This window comes from Thamnophis elegans, chromosome 1, assembly GCF_009769535.1.
Source record: "Thamnophis elegans isolate rThaEle1 chromosome 1, rThaEle1.pri, whole genome shotgun sequence".
Taxonomy (NCBI): domain Eukaryota; kingdom Metazoa; phylum Chordata; class Lepidosauria; order Squamata; family Colubridae; genus Thamnophis; species Thamnophis elegans.
The window spans coordinates 82,772,158-82,792,055 of NC_045541.1; the positions used below are offsets into that span (position 1 = coordinate 82,772,158).

The 19,898-nt window shown below is 36.6% G+C and overlaps 1 protein-coding gene across 1 annotated transcript in view; it reads right to left on the reverse strand.

The window, feature by feature from the left end:
- The window catches only part of OTOG (otogelin), a 111,907-nt gene that overhangs the window by 47,403 nt on the left and 44,606 nt on the right, over nt 1-19,898 (reverse strand). Inside the window, 9 exon segments of the mRNA XM_032212857.1 lie at nt 2,063-2,179; nt 3,893-4,012; nt 6,558-6,704; nt 7,674-7,808; nt 9,861-9,999; nt 12,870-12,977; nt 19,201-19,267; nt 19,270-19,350; nt 19,659-19,699. Of these exon segments, the coding sequence (XP_032068748.1) occupies nt 2,063-2,179; nt 3,893-4,012; nt 6,558-6,704; nt 7,674-7,808; nt 9,861-9,999; nt 12,870-12,977; nt 19,201-19,267; nt 19,270-19,350; nt 19,659-19,699 (955 nt within the window).

A 19,898-nucleotide genomic window follows, 5' to 3' on the forward strand; every position in this document is an offset into this window, starting at 1 on the left:
TTGTATTTGTAGGCAGGCTCCTGCACCTTGGGAGAACACTTTAAAAAACCACATTTTTGGACTATAAGATGCACTAGAGTATAAGACATGCCTTAGTTTTTGGAGAGGAAAATAAGAAGAAAAATATTCCTCCTCTGCCTACCAGCATCCATGGTATTTATCTGGTTAGCATCCTGTCAGTATGTGAGAGAGTTGAGGGATGTATGGAAACAAACAATATTTGCTGTGTGAGCAACAAGGAAGGAGACAGCAAGAAGCCAAGGCATGGCTTGTTCTGTACTAAGGCTGCATGCTGTGCTGATATCTGAAACTAAAACTGAAAATGAAACTTCCCTGCTGAATTACTACATTGGAAAACCTGCTTTTTGTATTGTATATTTACTTAATGTGTTATATTATATACAAAGAGAAGTTATTTAATCCGGCTGAATCAGTTACTTGTGTGTGCTTTCTGAATGTGATTGCTGCTGCAAACTCTAACACGTCCTTGCAGCAAATAGCGAACAGCTAGGTCAGCTTCAGCATATTATTGCAGCCTGATTCAGCATGAGCAGCTGATTGGCAGGTGGTTCAGCCTCCTGGAATAGCCTCAATCAGCTATTCCAGGCTGCAAGGATTGATACAGACCATCGCCTCCTCCATGCCTCCGTTTTTGGCTACATTCCGTGTATAAGACACACCCAAATTTTCACCCTCCTTTAGGATGGGGGGAAGTGTGTCTTATACTGAAAAATACAGTAATTGTGTCTTTTCCTGGTCTTTCATGGCTGCTTTTGCAGCTGATGACAACCCAAAGGAAAAAACATGCTTCATTTGAAGTATTTCTCATAGGTGCTCACTTTGTATCAGATTTGCTTTTCAAATCTGGAACTCTATAATCAGGCCTGTATTGATCCCTACATTTGCTGGAAGTTATAACTTGTAGGTCAGTCACATTTTTTTTTCTTTTCACAAACTGGCTTGATTGGAAGCAAGAGAGATAGAAATATATCAAATAAATGAAATGAATAAAACTTGAATATCATTGCACTTCCACAAGAAAGGTAAGTCTTTGACAGTTCAAAAAGACATCTCCTTCAGGAATTAACAGCTGGATAGACATGGAAAAAGTCAGTCTCTTGGAAGATCAAGTCCTAAACTATTTAGCTCTTTAAATATCTTTTTTAAAATCTTCCATTCAATTGTGTCCAATTCTTAGAGACAAGGTTTTTCTTGGCAAGGTTTTTCAGAAGTAGTTTGCAGTTGCCTGTTTTCCAGACCCAGAAGGTATGATAGACCCAAGGTCACCCTACTGGCTTTGCTCCTAAGGTAGGATGAGAACTCAGAGTTTCCCAGTTTGTAGTCTGATCTTTTAACTACTACACAAAACTAGCTCTCTTTAAAAGTTAATGCTAGCATCTTAAATTGCTATCCAGTAAAACTGGCAAGTGGTGTATTTCTTTCAGTATAGGATTTAAACATGATCCTTGTATATGGCATCAATTGGAAACTCTTGGATTTTTGTCTAAGGTAGGCACATGTAGAGTGCATTACCCTAATCAAAACATGATACAGCCAAAGCCACAAATCAGTGACATAGCTGCCATACAGGAGCTATTTGTGAGGCCAGTGATAATGAAATATCAAGAAACATTCATTTCCAGAATGCCATTTGCTGTTTTCACAGGAAATGCAACCCCAACAGAAATAGGCTTGATTCTAATCATTGAGTGCAATTTCTTATTATCAACAGAAGTGATCAATTATCAATGTCTGCATTCTCATCTTGCTCTCCATCATTCAGCCTATTAATTGAAAGAAGTATATAATTTGCTTCTTTGGATATTGGACAACTAGGAGAAACAGAGCTGCAGCTCATGTTCCCCTTATGATTGCCAGATGCCCTCCCCACAGTGATTTCATGTGGTTGGACAGCATGAGGAGCAAGCTGTAACCCTGTGGGACACCGAATATTAATGGTTTGGGTTTCAAACAGCAGTGATCCAGGACCAACTAGTAGACCACCTGGGTACATCTCGCTTTAAATGCTACACCCTTAACTTTTTTCTGCATTGTTACTCACCACTGGATGGCATGACTCAAATATTTCACTTAGCAGTATTCCACATTCTTTCTTTGCAAATGCTTCTCTGAGTGGGTTTAAAATGCAGGGATGCCGAATATCAGAGCTGTCAACACACTGAATTCAAAAACAAAAGAATAAAAGAAGAATGGCCATAAGCTGGTATTCTTTGAGATAGACTACATGTAAGATACACCTCCTAGGAGGAAGACATAGACTCCTATATAACTGCATATTGAATTAGATACTGAATCACAAACAAACAGTTTGAGTTGAGTCAAACAGATAGTTTGATTACTGGTAGCATGGAAATATGAAATCCCTAACAACCACCAAAACACGATGCATATTGGTCTATTGCCATATCCTTTGTTTTTGTTAAAGAAACATGTTGGGGAAAAGCTGATGAGTGGAATCATGAAAAATGTGTCACATTTTTAATTTCTGTGGAAATGTGATTTTGGGGGGGGGGTATAATTCTAATTCTTAGGATTATCATGAAAAGCATGAAAAATATGTGGCTGTGATCTCATACACAAAAATTCGTCTACAGGTAGTGCCAAAAATCTATAATACATGTTAGCAAAAGAATGTTGGTGATTTGAAAAGCTAACTTAGATGCATGAGCAGCGTATAATTCCCTTTCTGTGGGCAAGCAATATTATACAAAACACTGGAACTGAGAAAAAAATAGTATGCCAAACATATTAAAGGAATGATATGAGAAAAACAAACCTAGCTAGAATCTATCTTAAGCATGACTAGCCTTCTGAAAACACCCCAAGAAGTCAAAAACCCATGATTACATTAAGATTTAAATGGGAGAAAAAAATCTCAAAGCAGTAGAAAACACTAGTTTACTTTCAGAGGAATAGTCATTAATCCCAAATTTATTTTATCTAATTGCAATGTTTATACCAGCAGCATGCTTATTCCAACCTTCTACATCTTTGACTAAATGTGCAAGGCATGCTTTCACTCTGCCTCTTGTTTTCAGCCACCTTCATCAATATAAGAATAACTTCTGCCGCCAACAGACTTCCTTGGCTATGTGGTTTTTGCAAAGACTGCAATCTACAAAATCTTTGAAAAATTCGGAATTTGCATCATTTGGAAAATAGGGTTTAAAGGTAAAGTCTTCTTTGTTCAAAAATTCCTAAGCAACAAAATCAGAGCATTCAATACAATACTATACAATACAATAGCAGAGTTAGAATGGACTTTGGAGGTCTTCTAGTCCCCCTGCCTAGGCAGGAAACCCTATACCCTTTCAGGCAAATGGCTATCCAACATCTTCTTAAAGACTTCCAGTGTTGGGGCATTCACAACTTCTGGAGGCAAGCTGTTCCACTGATTAATTGTTCTAACTGTCAGGAAATTTCTCCTCTGTTTTAAGTTACTTCTCTCCTTGATTAGTTTCCACCCATTGCTTCTTGTTCTATCCTCAGGTGCCTTGGAAAATAGTTTGACTCCCTCTTCTTTGTGGCAACCCCTGACATATTGGAAGTCTGCTATCATGTCTCCCCTAGTTCTTCTTTTCATTAAACTAGACATACCCAGTTCCTGCAACCGTTCTTCATATGTTTTAGTCTCCAGTCCCCTAATCATCTTTGTTGCTCTTCTCTGCACTCTTTCTAGAGTCTCCACATCTTTTCTACATTGTGGTCACCAACACTGAATAATTCATCTTCTTTTCTCTTTGAGTTCCCTCCAAGTATTTGAATTCATAGAAATCTGACATTTATACACTATTATAAATAGGTAAATATGGTTCATGCTTAATTTTAGGCAATAAAAAATAATATGAGGGGCCATCCTCCAATATTTTACCTCAACAACTGCCCAACTGCTTCCAAATTCTTGTGCATTTGTTAACTCAAAATTTTCTGGAGTTCTCATTTCATTTATTGTTTTGGAGTCAAAATTTCCACATAATCCAGTCAGCTCACCCTAGACAAGATGCAAAATGAATAACTCTTAATTAAAGACATTTATAACCCCAAATTTGATATTATTATTTTTCACATTAATAACATAGAATCTAGTCTTCCCTTAGGCTTGACAGCTGGCTGGGACACTTTGGGCCAGTAACTGCCTCTAAGTTCAACTCACATCAAGAGTGGTTGTTATGGGGAAAATAGGCAGGAGTGTTATTTATTTATTCAATGTATATGACCCACACATGACTCGGAGGCGGGGAAGGGGCAAATAATCATAACATCAATTGAAACCAATTAAAGTACAATAGAAAAAATAAATATATTCAGCAGTGAAAAATTTATCCATAGATATTAATATAAGCAGGAAGCAGGGCCCTTAACACAATCAGAACTCCAGGCCCAGGCACACATATTGACCAGTATGAAAGGTCAATGGGATCAGGGCCACCCTAATCTCTGGATGGAGGATGTTCTATTACTGCAGAAAAGATGCACCTCCTGGTCCCAACTACGCTACATTTCTTGGCTGACAGGTCTCAGAGTATGAACATCCTGTTGAACTGGATTGAATGGATAGAAACAATTAGAAGACAGTCCCTCAGGTAACCTGGTCCTAAATTATGAAGTTCAATCAGTATCTTGAACTATACCAGAAACACACTGGCAACCAATGCGAATCATAAAGCAATGGCTTACATGTGTCAACTATCCAACACCCTTTACTTCCAAATGCTTTTCAAAGGCAGCCCCACATGTACACCATGTTGCAGTAATGCAGATAGGAGGTCATAAGGGCATGAATGACAGGAAGTAGAATTTCCCCAGTTGAAGAATGGGTACAGCTGACACACAACCCAAATTCTTTTGGGCTACCAGTAGATACACAATCTGCATGCAGCCTTCCCAGCCAGCCCCTTTTTATCTTTTGCTACCAAACTTTTATGGCAAATTGCTGATTGGTATGTCGGCTAAAAATAACCCCAAATTGTAAAATAGATTCTCCAATGGAAGAGAATCCATTAGATTTAATGCACATATTTACTTTAGATAAATTAGTCCTCAACCTGAAAAAGGTGCTGTAAAGTTATGCCATCCGCTTCCAGTGACATCAGTGACATTACTTTCCCCTTCAATCTTATTTCTTTTCTTTGTCAAAGCTGATCACTAAAATACTATTCAGTGTAAATCTAAGCTTTCCCCCCTGCCCCTTTCCCCCTTATTACTGTTGTTTAAGCCAATGAAAGACTATCAGAGCATGACAAACAGGTTCTTTTTTTAACTGCGGGTGTTTTGTTTTGCAATGGTAGCAAGAGACACAGAAAAAAACAAGACAGTGAAAGTTTTAATGCTTATTATTATCAGTGATATTATGTATAGCAAATATTTGCAACATTTACAGTATATGCAATGTAATACAAACAATACTGGTATCAGGTTTCCTACTAAACCTCTCTCCCAAAGACTATCCAATCTCTAGCTCTCTGGCTCCCTCCCCTGTTTTTGACCGTGACAAAAGAAAGAATGAAAAGAACAGGCTGGAATTTACTGCAGTGTGTTCAGCATGGTATAACCTTCTGTTCAGCCAAACACTTGCTGCTTCTCCATTGGGCGAAGAACATTCTTAGCAGGGGTGGTATTCACTTACCTTCCCTACCGGTTCGTAAATGTGAGTGCAAAGGCATGCTAATTTCGCTCACACTCACCACCTCTGCGCATGCACTCAGCCTTCAACTTATGGTGGGAAAAGGGCCTAAATGGGATGCCATAGAATAGGGCGGCCAGCCACAATTTCTGCTACCAGTTCAGGCGAACTGGTCTGAACCGATAAAATGCCACCTCTGATTCTCAGGGACTTCTGCCCAGTTCTTCCTCAGAGATCAGGATATCTCCAAAGCTAATCCCCTCCTTTCCCTCTTGGAGGAACTAACGGTACTGGCTTAATACAGTCAGCAAAGTCCCCCCTCTTCCTATTCTTGGGTGGAGTTCTCATCCTTCTAGGTCTTCCCTTCCCTTCTTCCATGAAAGCCACCCTAGACCTTTCTTCTCCCTTCTCAACCAAGACCCAACAACTGCCCCACACTTAAAATTGTCTCTCCAACCCTTCTCTCAAATCACTCTAATCAGGCCATGCATACAATTTCTCTCTTCTCTCCTTTTTTCTCTCACTCCAATTTTGAGGTTATGTCCTCCAGCAATTAAGAGACGGTGCCCCTCCCAGCTTTAATCTCACACCTCTGTACCAGGCTGGACCAACGATACTGCTATCTCAACATCTCACTGAAATAGTCCTGGGTAGCTGCCAGATCAGTTCATCAGCCCTCATGACACCACTGCTACTCTTGGGGTGCTTTTCCTGTTCCACATGTTGGTTAACACCAGCAAAATAGCAACGACAGCAGACCATTACAACTCTATGCCACAACGACCAACAAACACAAACCAACTTCCCACTCTTTAGAATTCTATTTATACCAGTGGATGATATCAATAGAAACTTAAATCTCCCCCAACGAAGTCAATAAGGAATTAAAAGCATAAGAGAAGTTTTGTCTTACCTGCCACTGAGGCCCTGTCTCGACATGAACAGTTGTTCTTTGATCCCACGTTACTGTGATGTGTTCATTAGGAAAATGAACAATGGTGAAAAATCCAGCCTTCCATATATACACTTGCTGCAGTTTATCTATGTAACTCAGATGACTCTATTAAATGTCAGACATGCATAGCCGATTATAGGCATTTAATGAAAGCTTTATGATATAATTTAAATATGCATTTAGGAAAACAATCACATTAGATTAGATTTAGCATATTATTTGCGGTTCTACTTTTAAAAACATTTGATGTGAATAAGATTGAATAAGCAATCCAAGACACACTGGACTTGTTAAAAATGTTTTTGGACGTACAATTCAAGTGAGAATTACACTGTGCCTTCTTCTCTAAGCGATTTATTATTTTCTAGCCACTTTAAGATCTCATCCACTAGATGATGCCAGATGCTGGTATAACATGGCAATGTAAAATAAAAGAAACAGATAGGTACTGTGTGATGGAATATAAACATTGTTCATAAAGAGTTACAGGTAGTCCTCGACTTATGACCACAATTGAGCCCAAAATTTCTGTTGTTAAGTGAGACATTTGTTAAGTAAATTCCGCCCCATTTTGCCACCTTTCTTGCCACAGTTGTTAAGTGAATCACTGCAATTGATAAATTATAACCCAGTTGTTAAGTGAATCTTGCTTCCCCATTCATTTTGCTGGTCAGAAGATTGCAAAAGGGGATCACATGATCTTGGAACACAGCAACAGTCATAAATATGAGTCAGTTGCCAAGTGCCTGAATTTTGATCACACGACTATAGGGATGCTGTAATGGTCATAAATGTGAAAAATGATGATAAACCACTTTTCTCAGTGCCATTGTAACTTTGAACTGTCACTAAATGAGATGTTGTAAGTCCAGGACTACCTGTATATATCCATAATGCTTAGAGAAGAAAAGGAAGACTAAAACATAGATAAATAAGCATGACTAATTTTAAAAGTTTTCTGAAAGTTCAAGGATTGCTAATATTTATCATGCAATATGAAAACGAATGACAGTATTTTGGGTTTGATGCATTATCTATACAGTATATCTTAACTTCTGTTCTGCTACAGCTTACCGGATCTCCGGTGTCATCATCAAATATTATGAACGTTTTCCCTACGTTAATGGAAACATACTTTCTGCAAATGATTCCAATGTTAAAGCAGTTCACATTTTCTATGATGACTGAGAAACTAGTAATTGAGGAACTCTGCAGAAAAAAAAAAATGCAGCTGATTCCAATTTGCAAAGCGTTCAGCCAACCTGTTCCTCTTCTTTCTCTACTCTCTGTGGCATAAATGCAGGAAAAGTTACTTTGCAAGACGCAGCAAAGAAAATGATGCCACCACGTCATCGATCAGCCATTAATAAGATTGATAATTCAGGAATTATATTCAGATATGATTTTTAATTCAACAACTTCATACTGATAAGTCTAACAAGAAAGCAGTAAGGCAATACATAGAGCTTTCTGGGCCTCCAAGACAAAATCTTGCAGATGGAGCTCACCATTAGTATAAGAGCTGGAGTGCCAAGACTTCCTTCCAAAGCTGCAATAATTGAGGACAGGAGAGTGAAATGAAAGACAAGAGTCACATAGTTGTTTCTTACCAACCACAGCAACACTGGTTGTCAACATGGCAAGGCTCTCCACTCACCTTTCCAGTCCTACCAAATATTCATTCATATATATGTGTGTGTGTGTGTGTGTGTGTGTGTGTGTGGTATAGATCTATTTCAAGCTATATATATATATATAAAAGATTTTTTTTTACAACCCCCGGTATACCCAAATATGGGAGGAAGATCACTACTTCCATTCTCTGTCCTTCGGCTCGTCACAAGAGACCATCCAGGCAGAAACCCAATATTTTTACTGTTGCATTTTGTTGTATTTGTGCTGATAAATAAATAAAGGGAGACTAGTATAGATCTATTTCAAGCTATTTAGCTCTCATCAGCTAGCCATACCCTTACTGGGATTTGAACCTGGGCTATATTACATACTAGGCAGACTTCTTAGCCATTAGGCCACAGGCTCTTATCCGTTATCAGCGAAGCCAGGGTGAAAGGTATCTATTAGATTTTTTTACAACCCCCGGTATACCCAAATATGGGAGGAAGATCACTACTTCCATTCTCTGTCCTTCGGCTTGTCACAAGATATATATATATTTAATTCAGACATTTGAAAATAATTCTTTTTAGGGTTATTTTATCTAGACTATGAAACTGAAGAAGACCACTAGATGGTAGCAATGAAATCGGGATATGTCTTTGCTGCCATCTTGTTAAGGGTAGCTGTCTGGATTTTTCCAGCCATATGCAGCATATGCTTTGCCTATTCCTTCTTCCATCATTCTGTCACAAACAAGAAGGAGGAATTCAATGAGATGAAGGATTGCAGCAATTATTGGAGAAGCAACCAGGATGTCCAAAGACTAGTTCCAAGATATACTGTTTTGCTGAATCGGTGGCTATATATCTCTGCTCAAATGTATACATTCTTTGTTTTTCCTCCCATTTGATTCATGTCACCTGCTATTTGGTCATTCTCTTCCTCCTGGAGATTAGGAAGCTTCTGCTTGGTGTTTTACATCATGGTTTTGTTTAGCCTGAGAATTACTTATTTCATCTAGATTTTTTTTATTTAGCAACCAATAACCCAATGCTACCCAGATATTTATTTATCCTAATTCTATATTAAGTTGGAGCCCCCTTGTGGAGTACTGTGAAGCTGTTACCATGGCAACCACAGGCTGTATCCTAACACTATCACACTAATGCACACTATCACAGTCAAAAGTACTATGATTTGACACTATAGATATAATTCGTTCCTTTTCGTTTCAGCGGCCCAGGCGTTCCAGGGTTATGCTGGAACACACACAGACACATACACTGAGGGATGTTAGAGGTGTATTACCCGCACACTATTTGTTTCCCGAGAGGAAGCCATCTGTGTACCAAATTTGGTTGAAATTCTGCGCTCGCGCGCGCGCGCACACACACACACACACACACACACACACACATATATATATTGACTAATACATATTATTACCAAATACAATTGCATTCAATGCAGTATATCCATATATGAATAGTTCCAAGTATAATAATTAACATTTGAATAAAACAAACTTATTTTCTCTATGAGTAATTAAACTAAATTATTTTCCTATTGTGTTTATGTTTCTTTTTAACTGCAGAGCACAATACTTAGTTTAAAAACTGAACATGCTTTAAAATAAAGTCTTACCTTAACCATGTAAACCTTACAGTTTCCAACATAATCAAAAGACAGGCCATCAAAGGTTCTATAGTGGCGATCTCCATATGTAGTACACATTGATGGGCATGGATGGAAATTGCATTTAAATGAGCCATGACTGCAGATGCTAAAACAGGGCAAATTTATATCAATTACAGCAAATATAAACCATAATCTCTATATATAATCTTTAACAAAATAGCATGACTCTGTTAAAAGTAAGTTCCTACAAATTATTCACATGTCCATTGATTCAGAACTTGTACAAAGTTGTTGTACATGCAGATAAGCTGATATTTATTTGAATAGAAAAGATCTATGTATAGATCTATCTATAAAGGAATTCATTTTCAGAATTCCTTACAAATAAATTATCTGTATTCTTATGCTCATAACAGGCTGCACACTTTAACGTACTGCTGTCAAGGGAGAAATCAGTTACTGTATATCGTGACATCCCACATTCAAAAGACTAAAACATTTCATTAGTTTGATTAAACATGTATCTTATATCAGGAACTAAAAACTTTAAGTAAAAATTATTATAATGTACAAACTGATTTTATTAGGCAACTAGCATGTTACTAGCCAATCTAACTCAACTTCTTTTATGTAGCATATGCTATCAGCAATAATTTTAATTCAGATTCTTATTTTAAGGTATTTTAATGGCAAGGAAGCAGAGGTCAGAGAACAAGGCCAAACTGATTAATTCACATAGTTAAATCAGCAATCTTTTATTTTAGCCTTTTCTTCAATTAATTTTCAATGTGTTGATTTGTGGCATGCATTTTTCTTCTGAACATGCAGCTTGCTAAGAGACCTATCTTTTCCCATTTGATATTATTAGATTAGGAAACATGAGCTTTTCATGCATTCTTATTATTGCTTCCATGTCTCATGTCAAAAAGGAACTGATTTTATCCATAAACCAAATATAGAAAAGCATAAAATAACAAACTGTATGAATGTTACAAAGTTCATGTCTTTTTGTCTTTAGTTGGTTATTTTCTTTCAATTTTTTTTATTGTTCAAACATCGAGCTGAATCCTGCAGCAAATGAGCAGAAGTCCCACGTACGTTGACTATTCCTTTGTCTCAACCCTGCAGCCTCTATTGTATCCCAAACCTTTGCCTCAAATGATTGGGGGTTCTTCAGAATAGACTCTGCCATGGAATAGGGGGCAATAGGAAAGGTGTCATTGCTGTCCCTCCTCAGTGGATGAGGGAAGCCACTTCCACTAACACAAATCTGCCATTGAATTCCATACACTGTGTCTAATGATCATATAGTTTGTACAAAACAGCAAAGTGGGATGCTTTTAAAAGCAGACCTGGCATATTTCAAAGCAGTCAACATAGCATCTTCCTATACGTGTGCTTCTGTTCTCAATATTATTTATATAAGACAAAATGTGTCTACCATCACATGTAACACTCAGTGTAATCTGTGTTACAATTGACCATTCAATCCTAGGCCTGAATAATAGGTATGTTATGTTGTGTTGTGTTGTGTTATTTTATTTATAAACTGCCCATCTCATCGAGAGGTGACTCTAAAATGTAAAAACAATCAATAACAATAATCATAGAAGATAACTTTTTATCAAACTTTTTGAAAATCCCATAAAACTGGCTGACATTTAATTCAGATGGAAGACCTAAAGTTAATTTCCTAACCATTTGTGGAGGGAATTTATACTGTGATAAGGATCCATTTCTTAACAAGAAGATAAGAGAGTATACCAGCAATTTACCTATTCTTTTTCATTACATGTTAAGAATTATGCTTAGATTTCTCAACAAATGTATTTTCTTTTTTTAAGCTGAAAAGACTACTGTATTTTCAGAACTGCCACCAGCCCAATGAAATAAGGTTCTTGAAGGCTTTTCTTTTTCTCTGTGTTTGTATGCCAATCATCAATGATAGCTAAATCTGTATAGAGGTTTGGGAGCAAGGGAGGTGTCTACGGGGTCATTTACCTTCCTGCCAAGTGGAGATGGCTTATAAATTGCTTCACCAGTCAGCCAAAAGGCTATAAATGTCTTCTAAACAGGTATTGAGGACCTGACAATAGGCGGATGCTGTCAGTCAGCACAAGGCTGGAGTGGGCAGAGCATCCAGACAAGGCATGGATGAGTGCTGGCTGAAAGGAAAGGCCTGGATTATTTTTGCTTGCCCAGCAGAATCAAAAGAATCAAACATGAATAGAAGTTTGATAGGAAAGTAAAGAGCTAAGGCTTGAACTCAATGTGTTACTTCCTTTATATAATACATTCCTACCAATCCTGGTGATGGGATGCTATTTTACATATTTAAATAAGGTTCATAGGAAAAGCAGTTTTCAGCTCTTGGCTGATAAACCTAGATGAAACTGTTTATGAAAAGGAATGTTGAAAGATCTAGGTTCTTTTTAAAAAATCTGTGAAAGTACCAATGAAATTAAGAGTGAAATTATCATAATCAGTAAGTTTTTATATTCCTGAGCCAAAAAAAAAATCCCCTTTTGAATTCAGATTTGAAAAGGTAATGTGGATGTAACTGGAAAAAATTATCAGCCTCACATTTTGGGGAGACTTGAGGATAAATTACAATTTACATATTAATATATGAAAAAGATTGTATAAATAAAAAGGAACAAAATAGTCTTGGTAGGAAAGACTTTAAAAAGAGATGCCTTGGTGAGGAGACCATGTGTCTGACCCCTTATTTCTTTCCAAATAATTTTGGTGCCCTGCCGCCCAGTGGGATTTAAAGTTAAATTTGTAAAAAAGGATGACTCTGAATCATAATCCTAATAAAATATTTTAATAGTAGTCTCTTTGTATTCATTCTTTCCTAATCCATTTTGGAGCCACTGAAAGTTTATTTAAATATCTGTGTTAGTGCAAATGGAATTCAAGTCCATTAAGAAGAAAAAACAAATTCAAAAATATCATACTGGAAGGCATGTATAAAATGAATATTACGGAATACAGGAAATGATTTCTACTCACCAGGTATGGCAAGAAGAAATTACTTTGTCCCCAGGAAAATATTCTTTGCCTTTCCAGGTACATGGGCATTCATTTGGCTTGAAGCACATATCACCATACTTAAAAAGACTGTTGAAACAGCAGATAGACATTCATTGTCAGATATATTTTAATACAATCAGAGATAGATAGATAGATAGATAGATAGATAGATAGATAGATAGATGGATGGATGGATGGATGGATGGATGGATGGATGGATGGATGGATGGGCGGGCAGGCAGGCAGGCAGGCACATAGATAGAGTAGGTAAATAGGAAAGTAGATGGATGAATGGATGGAGGGAGGGAGAGATGGAGATATAGATGATAGATAGATAGATAGATAGATAGATAGATAGATAGATAGATAGATAGATAGATAGATAGATGATAGATAGCTCCCAGTTTGGCCACAGAACTGGCAGTGACCCAGGCTGCCCACACCCCTGAACTGGTTCCCTGGTCACTGCTGCCATTGCTGGCATGTTGTTGAGTAGTGTGTGCATGTGCGCAGTTCACTATAAATTGTTCTGTGCATGCGCGAAGAACAATTTACATTGAACTGTGCACAGACGCGCAGCTAACCGGTAGTAAAACTGGGAGCAACCCACCTCTGGATGGATGGATGGATGGATGGATGAATGATAGATAGATAGATAGATAGATAGATAGATAGATAGATAGATAGATAGATAGATCAATTGATCATACTGAGATACATTATTGATCTTACACCCCATATCACTGAAAAGAAAGAGTTTCATTGAAAGAGAAAAACCTTACTACAGTATAATAAGACTTGGTTTGTAGTATTCTCTTTTTTTAATGCAAGTATGTGTGCTCAAATGCAGCAAATCATATCTGTCAGTTTCAACTAAAGAACTTTTCAGCAAACTAAGAATTGTGAATTGTAACATTTAATAGCATCATCATCATAAAGTTGCAGGCAAAGTGCATATTTCCCCCCACTTTTAGGATTTTAGGAAAATTTCTGTGCACTTTAGGCAAAGGTTCCCAAGGAGATCCGGATCACCACATAAAAAAAATGTGACTATTAATTGCCAGAAAATATATTTTATTTTACTGATATATAATATCCTTAATAAAATTCAATATGCTCTACAAGAATAGGAAATATAACTAAAATAGGGCAGCTGATATTCTTAGCATTAGGACAGTTTCATTTGAGTTAAACTTGACTCCTCATGACTTCATGGACCAACCATGTACTTCCCTTGGCAACAATCCAGAAAGGATTTGCCTCTATCTCTTTCGAATTACCCTAAATCACTGATATTCTATAGTAATCCCCCTTCCCAATAATGAATGTTAAACCACATTCTGCTTAGCTTTCAAGCCCAGTAAGATTTTGTCTTTCTCAGGCAGCATCAAGTACCCAATTATAAAATAAGAGATCTATAAAAAAATCAAATTGAATAAAGATTATGAAAAAGATTACACCATTATATCAATATATTATACCATTTCTCAGTAATACACACTGTAAAGAATGGAATAAACACTACTGTGTTGCAAATATAATGAAAATCACTCTCCACATTATCTAATTAATTATCTATGAAATTATCTAATTTCACCCTAGATATTTCCCTTCCCCCTTCAGAATGGCTTCTTCTGTCATGTTGATCTCTTTTGCAGCTGCAGTTATGTAAATAGGGAGGCATGTGGGACTCACAGAGGGTGTGTTAATATAAAACTGGCAACCCTCTCAGCTAAAGCCCTCACCTTTGGACAGTTGGATACATGCCAATTTCCCACACAAGAGCAAAAGCAATGAAGTAATTGAACTAGTCAGGAAGATCTTCTTTTGGTGCCTACTACTTCAAACTTTTGCATATCTGTGATGGAATGTGCACCTGGAGAAGCAGAGCATGGGACAGTTTTGACAAGAAATACTGTTCCCATAAACTGGCCCAGATTAAGAAACTGCATAGTCTTGAGCTGGAGGTGGCCGTAAAGAGGTTCAGGGTAGAGGCGGGTTCCTACCGGTTTGGACCAGTTTGGCCGAGTAGGTAGTAATTCAGCAGCGCCATAGGCACCACCATCTTGTTTTTTGCTTCTGTGCATGCACAGAAGCATTTTTTAGTACTGTGCATGCACGAGCGCAGCGCACCCCTGAGCAAACCAGCAGTAGCAGCAGCTGGAACCCAACCCTGGTTCAGGGTAGCCTTACCCTAGACTCTCTTAGGACATATCTAGTAGTTTAGAAGGTTGTAGTTTTAGTTTGACAAGTTTCTATTAGGTGAAAGCAAATAAAGAATTAGACTCAACTGTATTTTGCTGTATCGTTTTTGGGATTAGATCTGATCTTATTAGTGTTTGAAAGCAGTACACTACTAGGCCATGTAGAAGAAATGAACACTTGTTATAGTCTCCAGTTGTTGGCAATGGGTTTACAGTGGATTGTTCTGGGTTGTGTATTGGTATGTCCCCAGTTATAATGTTCCTGGATTCCAAATGCAAGATTACAGTCATTGTGCTTAATGCAATGTTTCCTCAGCCTTAACAACTGCTGGGTGAGGAATTCTGGGAGTTGAAGTCCATAGATCTTAAAGCTTCCAACACTGACTTAATGTAATAATTCTATCGAGAAACACTGGCTTAATGTAAGTTTTATCACCAAACAAAAACAATTAAGAAGAAAATGTTTTCAACAAAGCAGAAAAATAGCTCTCACCTAGGATCTCAGTAAAATAAATATGTTTTCAGATATAAGATTTTTTTCTTCTAATATTTCTTAGAGAGCAATTTTTAAATATCCTCTTAATTCTGGAGAAAGAAACCCAAAATTATATTCAGTGAGTATTTTGAAGGTGATACTTGATCAGCAATACCAGAGCAATAAATACATCTTGCACTGCTTTGTATTTAATTAAACATTTTCAAGAAAAAATAAGATATAGTGAGTCTTTCTCTTAATTTTAATTCATATTCCTCCTCCACAAAAAAATCTGAAGAGAGATCTATATTATATATACAATATATCAAATCCAAGAGGCAAGGGGAAAGGATAGGCATGACTATTCTTTTCAATCAATTTTTTCAGATACATACATAGACTTTCTTTGGCTGTATTTATAGAAGTTACCTTTTATAAACTTAACATGAAAAAACAAAGCCTTTAACATAGCTGTTTTATTAAAGTAATTTTCTACTTTCTCCAAATCTTCTGAAAGAAAAAAATCAGTAACAACATCATAGTTTCTCTTACCTTTTAACATTAGGGTCTTATTTAAAAATTATTAAGACAGCCCTCCCACCTTTCTAAACTACAAAATTCCCACTGGTTTAAACTACCAGAAAAAGAGGTCGTATTCAGAAACAAAGAGCATCACTTTAGCCAGGCAAGACAAAAGTGCAAGTTTATCTCTGAAATATAATCCTACATAAAACAAGTGCTAACAGCTTTCTCTTTTGAAAAGCCAGGCAGACAGATTGATTGCAAGGATCTAAGAATTCATAAAAAAGGAAGATGCCATTCAGATGACAAATGAGTTCTTTTTACTATGAATGGCCATTATTCACAAATGCCAAAGTTTGATGTACAACTTACAGATAAAATTAAATGAAGGCACCTACTTATAGATACTATAATTTGACCAATATGCTATTTAATTTTACTGTCACCTTAATCAAGTGCCTTAGCATAGATTTAAACAATAATCATAGCCTGGCACCATTCCTCCACCCAATGATAAATGCACTTAATTGTTGTTCATTTTAAAGAGTTATGAAATCCTAGAGGGGAAAAAACCACACACCTATATTTATTACAACGGCTATTTTCACTGTTCTAAAGAAACTTTTATAGATTACAATTACTATTTCATGTGTTTGGTTCTTGAGCTTCAGAAGTACAGACTCTAAGATGAAGAATAAAGATTTCATTACAAATTATTTAGAAAAAATCCCACCTTTGTTGAGTTCTGGTATTTGAAGACATAACCACTAAACGTAACGTGCCTATTATACTTTTTCTGCTAATGTTACATTGAATATAATCTATAAATTTAAGACTTCCTACTTGAAATACTGCATGGATTCACAAAACAAGACATTTCATTTTATAATAAATACTCCATGCTATTTTAATGTTATATTTCTAATATATGTGCATGATTTTGAATTATACTATTTTGAAACTGCTGCCTATTTAATAAAAAATACACCAAAAATTATTCATTATTTCACTCCAACAATAACCTAAGAGGACTCTCAAAAAACATGGCTTCAAAATTAAATTCCTTCTATGCAATTATTCCCCTAATTCTCTCTGGCCATTGATAAGAGACATTCTTGAATTCCATTAAAATTATTTTTGTATGTGTGTTTGTGGGTAAATTAGAAAGTGATGATTTTTTGCCTTTTCTTTTTTTAGCAAATGTTCCAGGAATTTATTTAAGCTTCTTACAAGTTATTTGATCTGTTATACCATCTGTTCCAGAAGATATTTTAAACTGAGGGCAAGAAAAACATTTAGAGCAAAACAGGCATACATAGAGATTGCCACAGAGGATTCAATATTTTATTTTCAAATGAGTACAAGTGATGATTGCCATATTCAGAATTGAGAATGGATAGAGGAACCTGAGATATCCTCTGTCCTCAGAGTTATTTAAAACTTTGTGCTGAAGTTTACCACAATGCTTTACCACATAGCAGATGAAATTGCTGTCCTTGTGTCTCTACCCCTTGTGGCCTTTAAGGCAAGGGGTTTTCAAAGTTGGCAACCTTAAGATTTCTGGACATTAACTCCCAGAAGTTAAAGAACCAGGAATCCTGAAAACATTGTTTAACAGGTATTTTCTGTTTTATCCAACCATGACATAGTTGTGATTCTAAGAGAAGCAGGATTCATTGGGAAGCTACCACAGATAGAAAAACAAATTATGACCAAACATTAATGTTGTCATAAAATTCAGTGCTAATCATTGCCAGAAATAGCAGCTCAAGGGAGTGAAAGGAACATGTCTGGCACCTTAGCAGGATAAAACTGTATCTATTATTTTAATGAGTTTTTATTTTTAAACACAGACTGAACTTTAAATATAGATATGACATTCAATGGAGTACCATAATTAATTGGAAGTCATACAAAGCACGAAGTATATACTTCCTTCTGACAGCTGGAGTAGTAGTTCACAATTATGAGGCTTACAGGATGCAGCACCAGATACAAAATGTTTACTGAATTTGTGAATGTGTGAAAACCAATCTCTCTGTGCAGGGCTTGTAGATAACAAACACATGTTCTCTTCTCCCTTCTTTAGAACTACTACAAAGGTAGAAAATTCAGGACTTAAAATCATAGTTTTCCCAGCTAACTACTTCTAACAAAATAGAACTCTGTGCATGAAGTAGAAAGCATAAAGCATTATCAACTTAACAATGTCCCAACATTAATGGGAAGGAAAAATCTTGCTTTAAAGAGACATTGAAACTCAAAGGATAAGAAGGAATAAATATAAGTATTGTAGATAGATATTTGTGCTGCTTAAACTTTTGATTTGATTGTATTGCCTCATGCTGTGAAGTCTATAATAATTTGACGTGGCCAACTTGCAGAGGTGGGTTCCTACCTCTTCAGACTGGTTCAGTCGAGTAGGTAGTAACTCAGCATACCACACCCTCGAACTGGTTTTATTAGTGGTGCCGTAGGTGCCAACATCTTGTTTTTTGCTTCTGCGCATGTGCGCATCACGCGCATCACATGCATCAAGCTCATGCACACCCGAAGTGCATCCTGAGTGAACCAGCAGTAGCAGAAGCCAGAACCCACTCCTGCCAACTTGCCTTGGCTAACTCATTACAGCCAACTCACCATGGGAAAACTCGCCATGGTCAACTCACCACAGGACAATTTGCTGTAGGATGAGAATTACAGTAATACCAAAGAAACGGTGGAATAGAATCATTACATAGAGAGACAGAATGAAATGTAAATGATAAAAATTAAAATATTTTTTTTATTTTTAATAAATAATTAAAATTGGCCATGGCAAGTTCTCATGCAGTGAGTTGCTGTAGTGAGTTGGCCATGGCTAGTTGGCCATAGCAAGTTGGCTGGAGTCCCATTCTGTGTGCTGCGTGTCTCAACATAAGAAAGGTGAGTAAGAGAGCAAAACTGTTCCTTAGTTCTGGAGCTGAACATTTTCATTAAAGGTTTTCAATTATTTAAAAGGAAATGAGAACTTATACATGAAGTTGTATGCACTAAGTGCTGATGGAAGTAGAAGCTATGCTGCATGAAAAAAATAGACTAAAGATTATCTGCAAGTTTCTTTTCTTACCCAGTGGGACACATGCATCCAGAAAAACAAGGAAGTTGTGCAGACATAGTAATATTTAGCAGTTGATTTCACAGGTTCTCTCCCTGCCAAGTTCCATAATTGGTGAATTGCTACAATTAACATAGATTTGCTCTTCAGGGCAAACGTGATCTAGAAAAATACAACATAGATAATGTCAGTCATTTTCTATATTCTATAAATTTCTTCAATACAGAACCCTAGCAGTAACATATTTTAAAGGGATTGCATAACTTTATAGCGATGTATATGGCTATTACCTGTTACTATCACTAACATATTTCTCACGAAAATCATAAACTGGTTTGGTTACAATAGTACTTTCATAAATTATTCCTGGTCCAGTCTTCTTGCATATAGATCACACACAAGTATGCTACAAGCCTAAGGTTTGGAGAAAAGTGATCTGGGTTAAATTTGTTTTTGTTTACTTTACATACCAGTGTTGTCTTCACAGTTCATCATCCCATTTCTGCAGTGGCTATGGAAAAATGGCGATAAATAAATAAAAGCAAAAACATTTTTTAAAAAGTTGGAAACTAACCCTAATGTCTCTTGGAACAAACAAAAATCAAGTTGTTTTTACAAATAACTGTTAGAACTGTTCTTGTGCTAGAAACTATAGATTACACTAGACATTTTTTTAAAGTTGGTGATTATGATAGGCACTTAAAACTGAA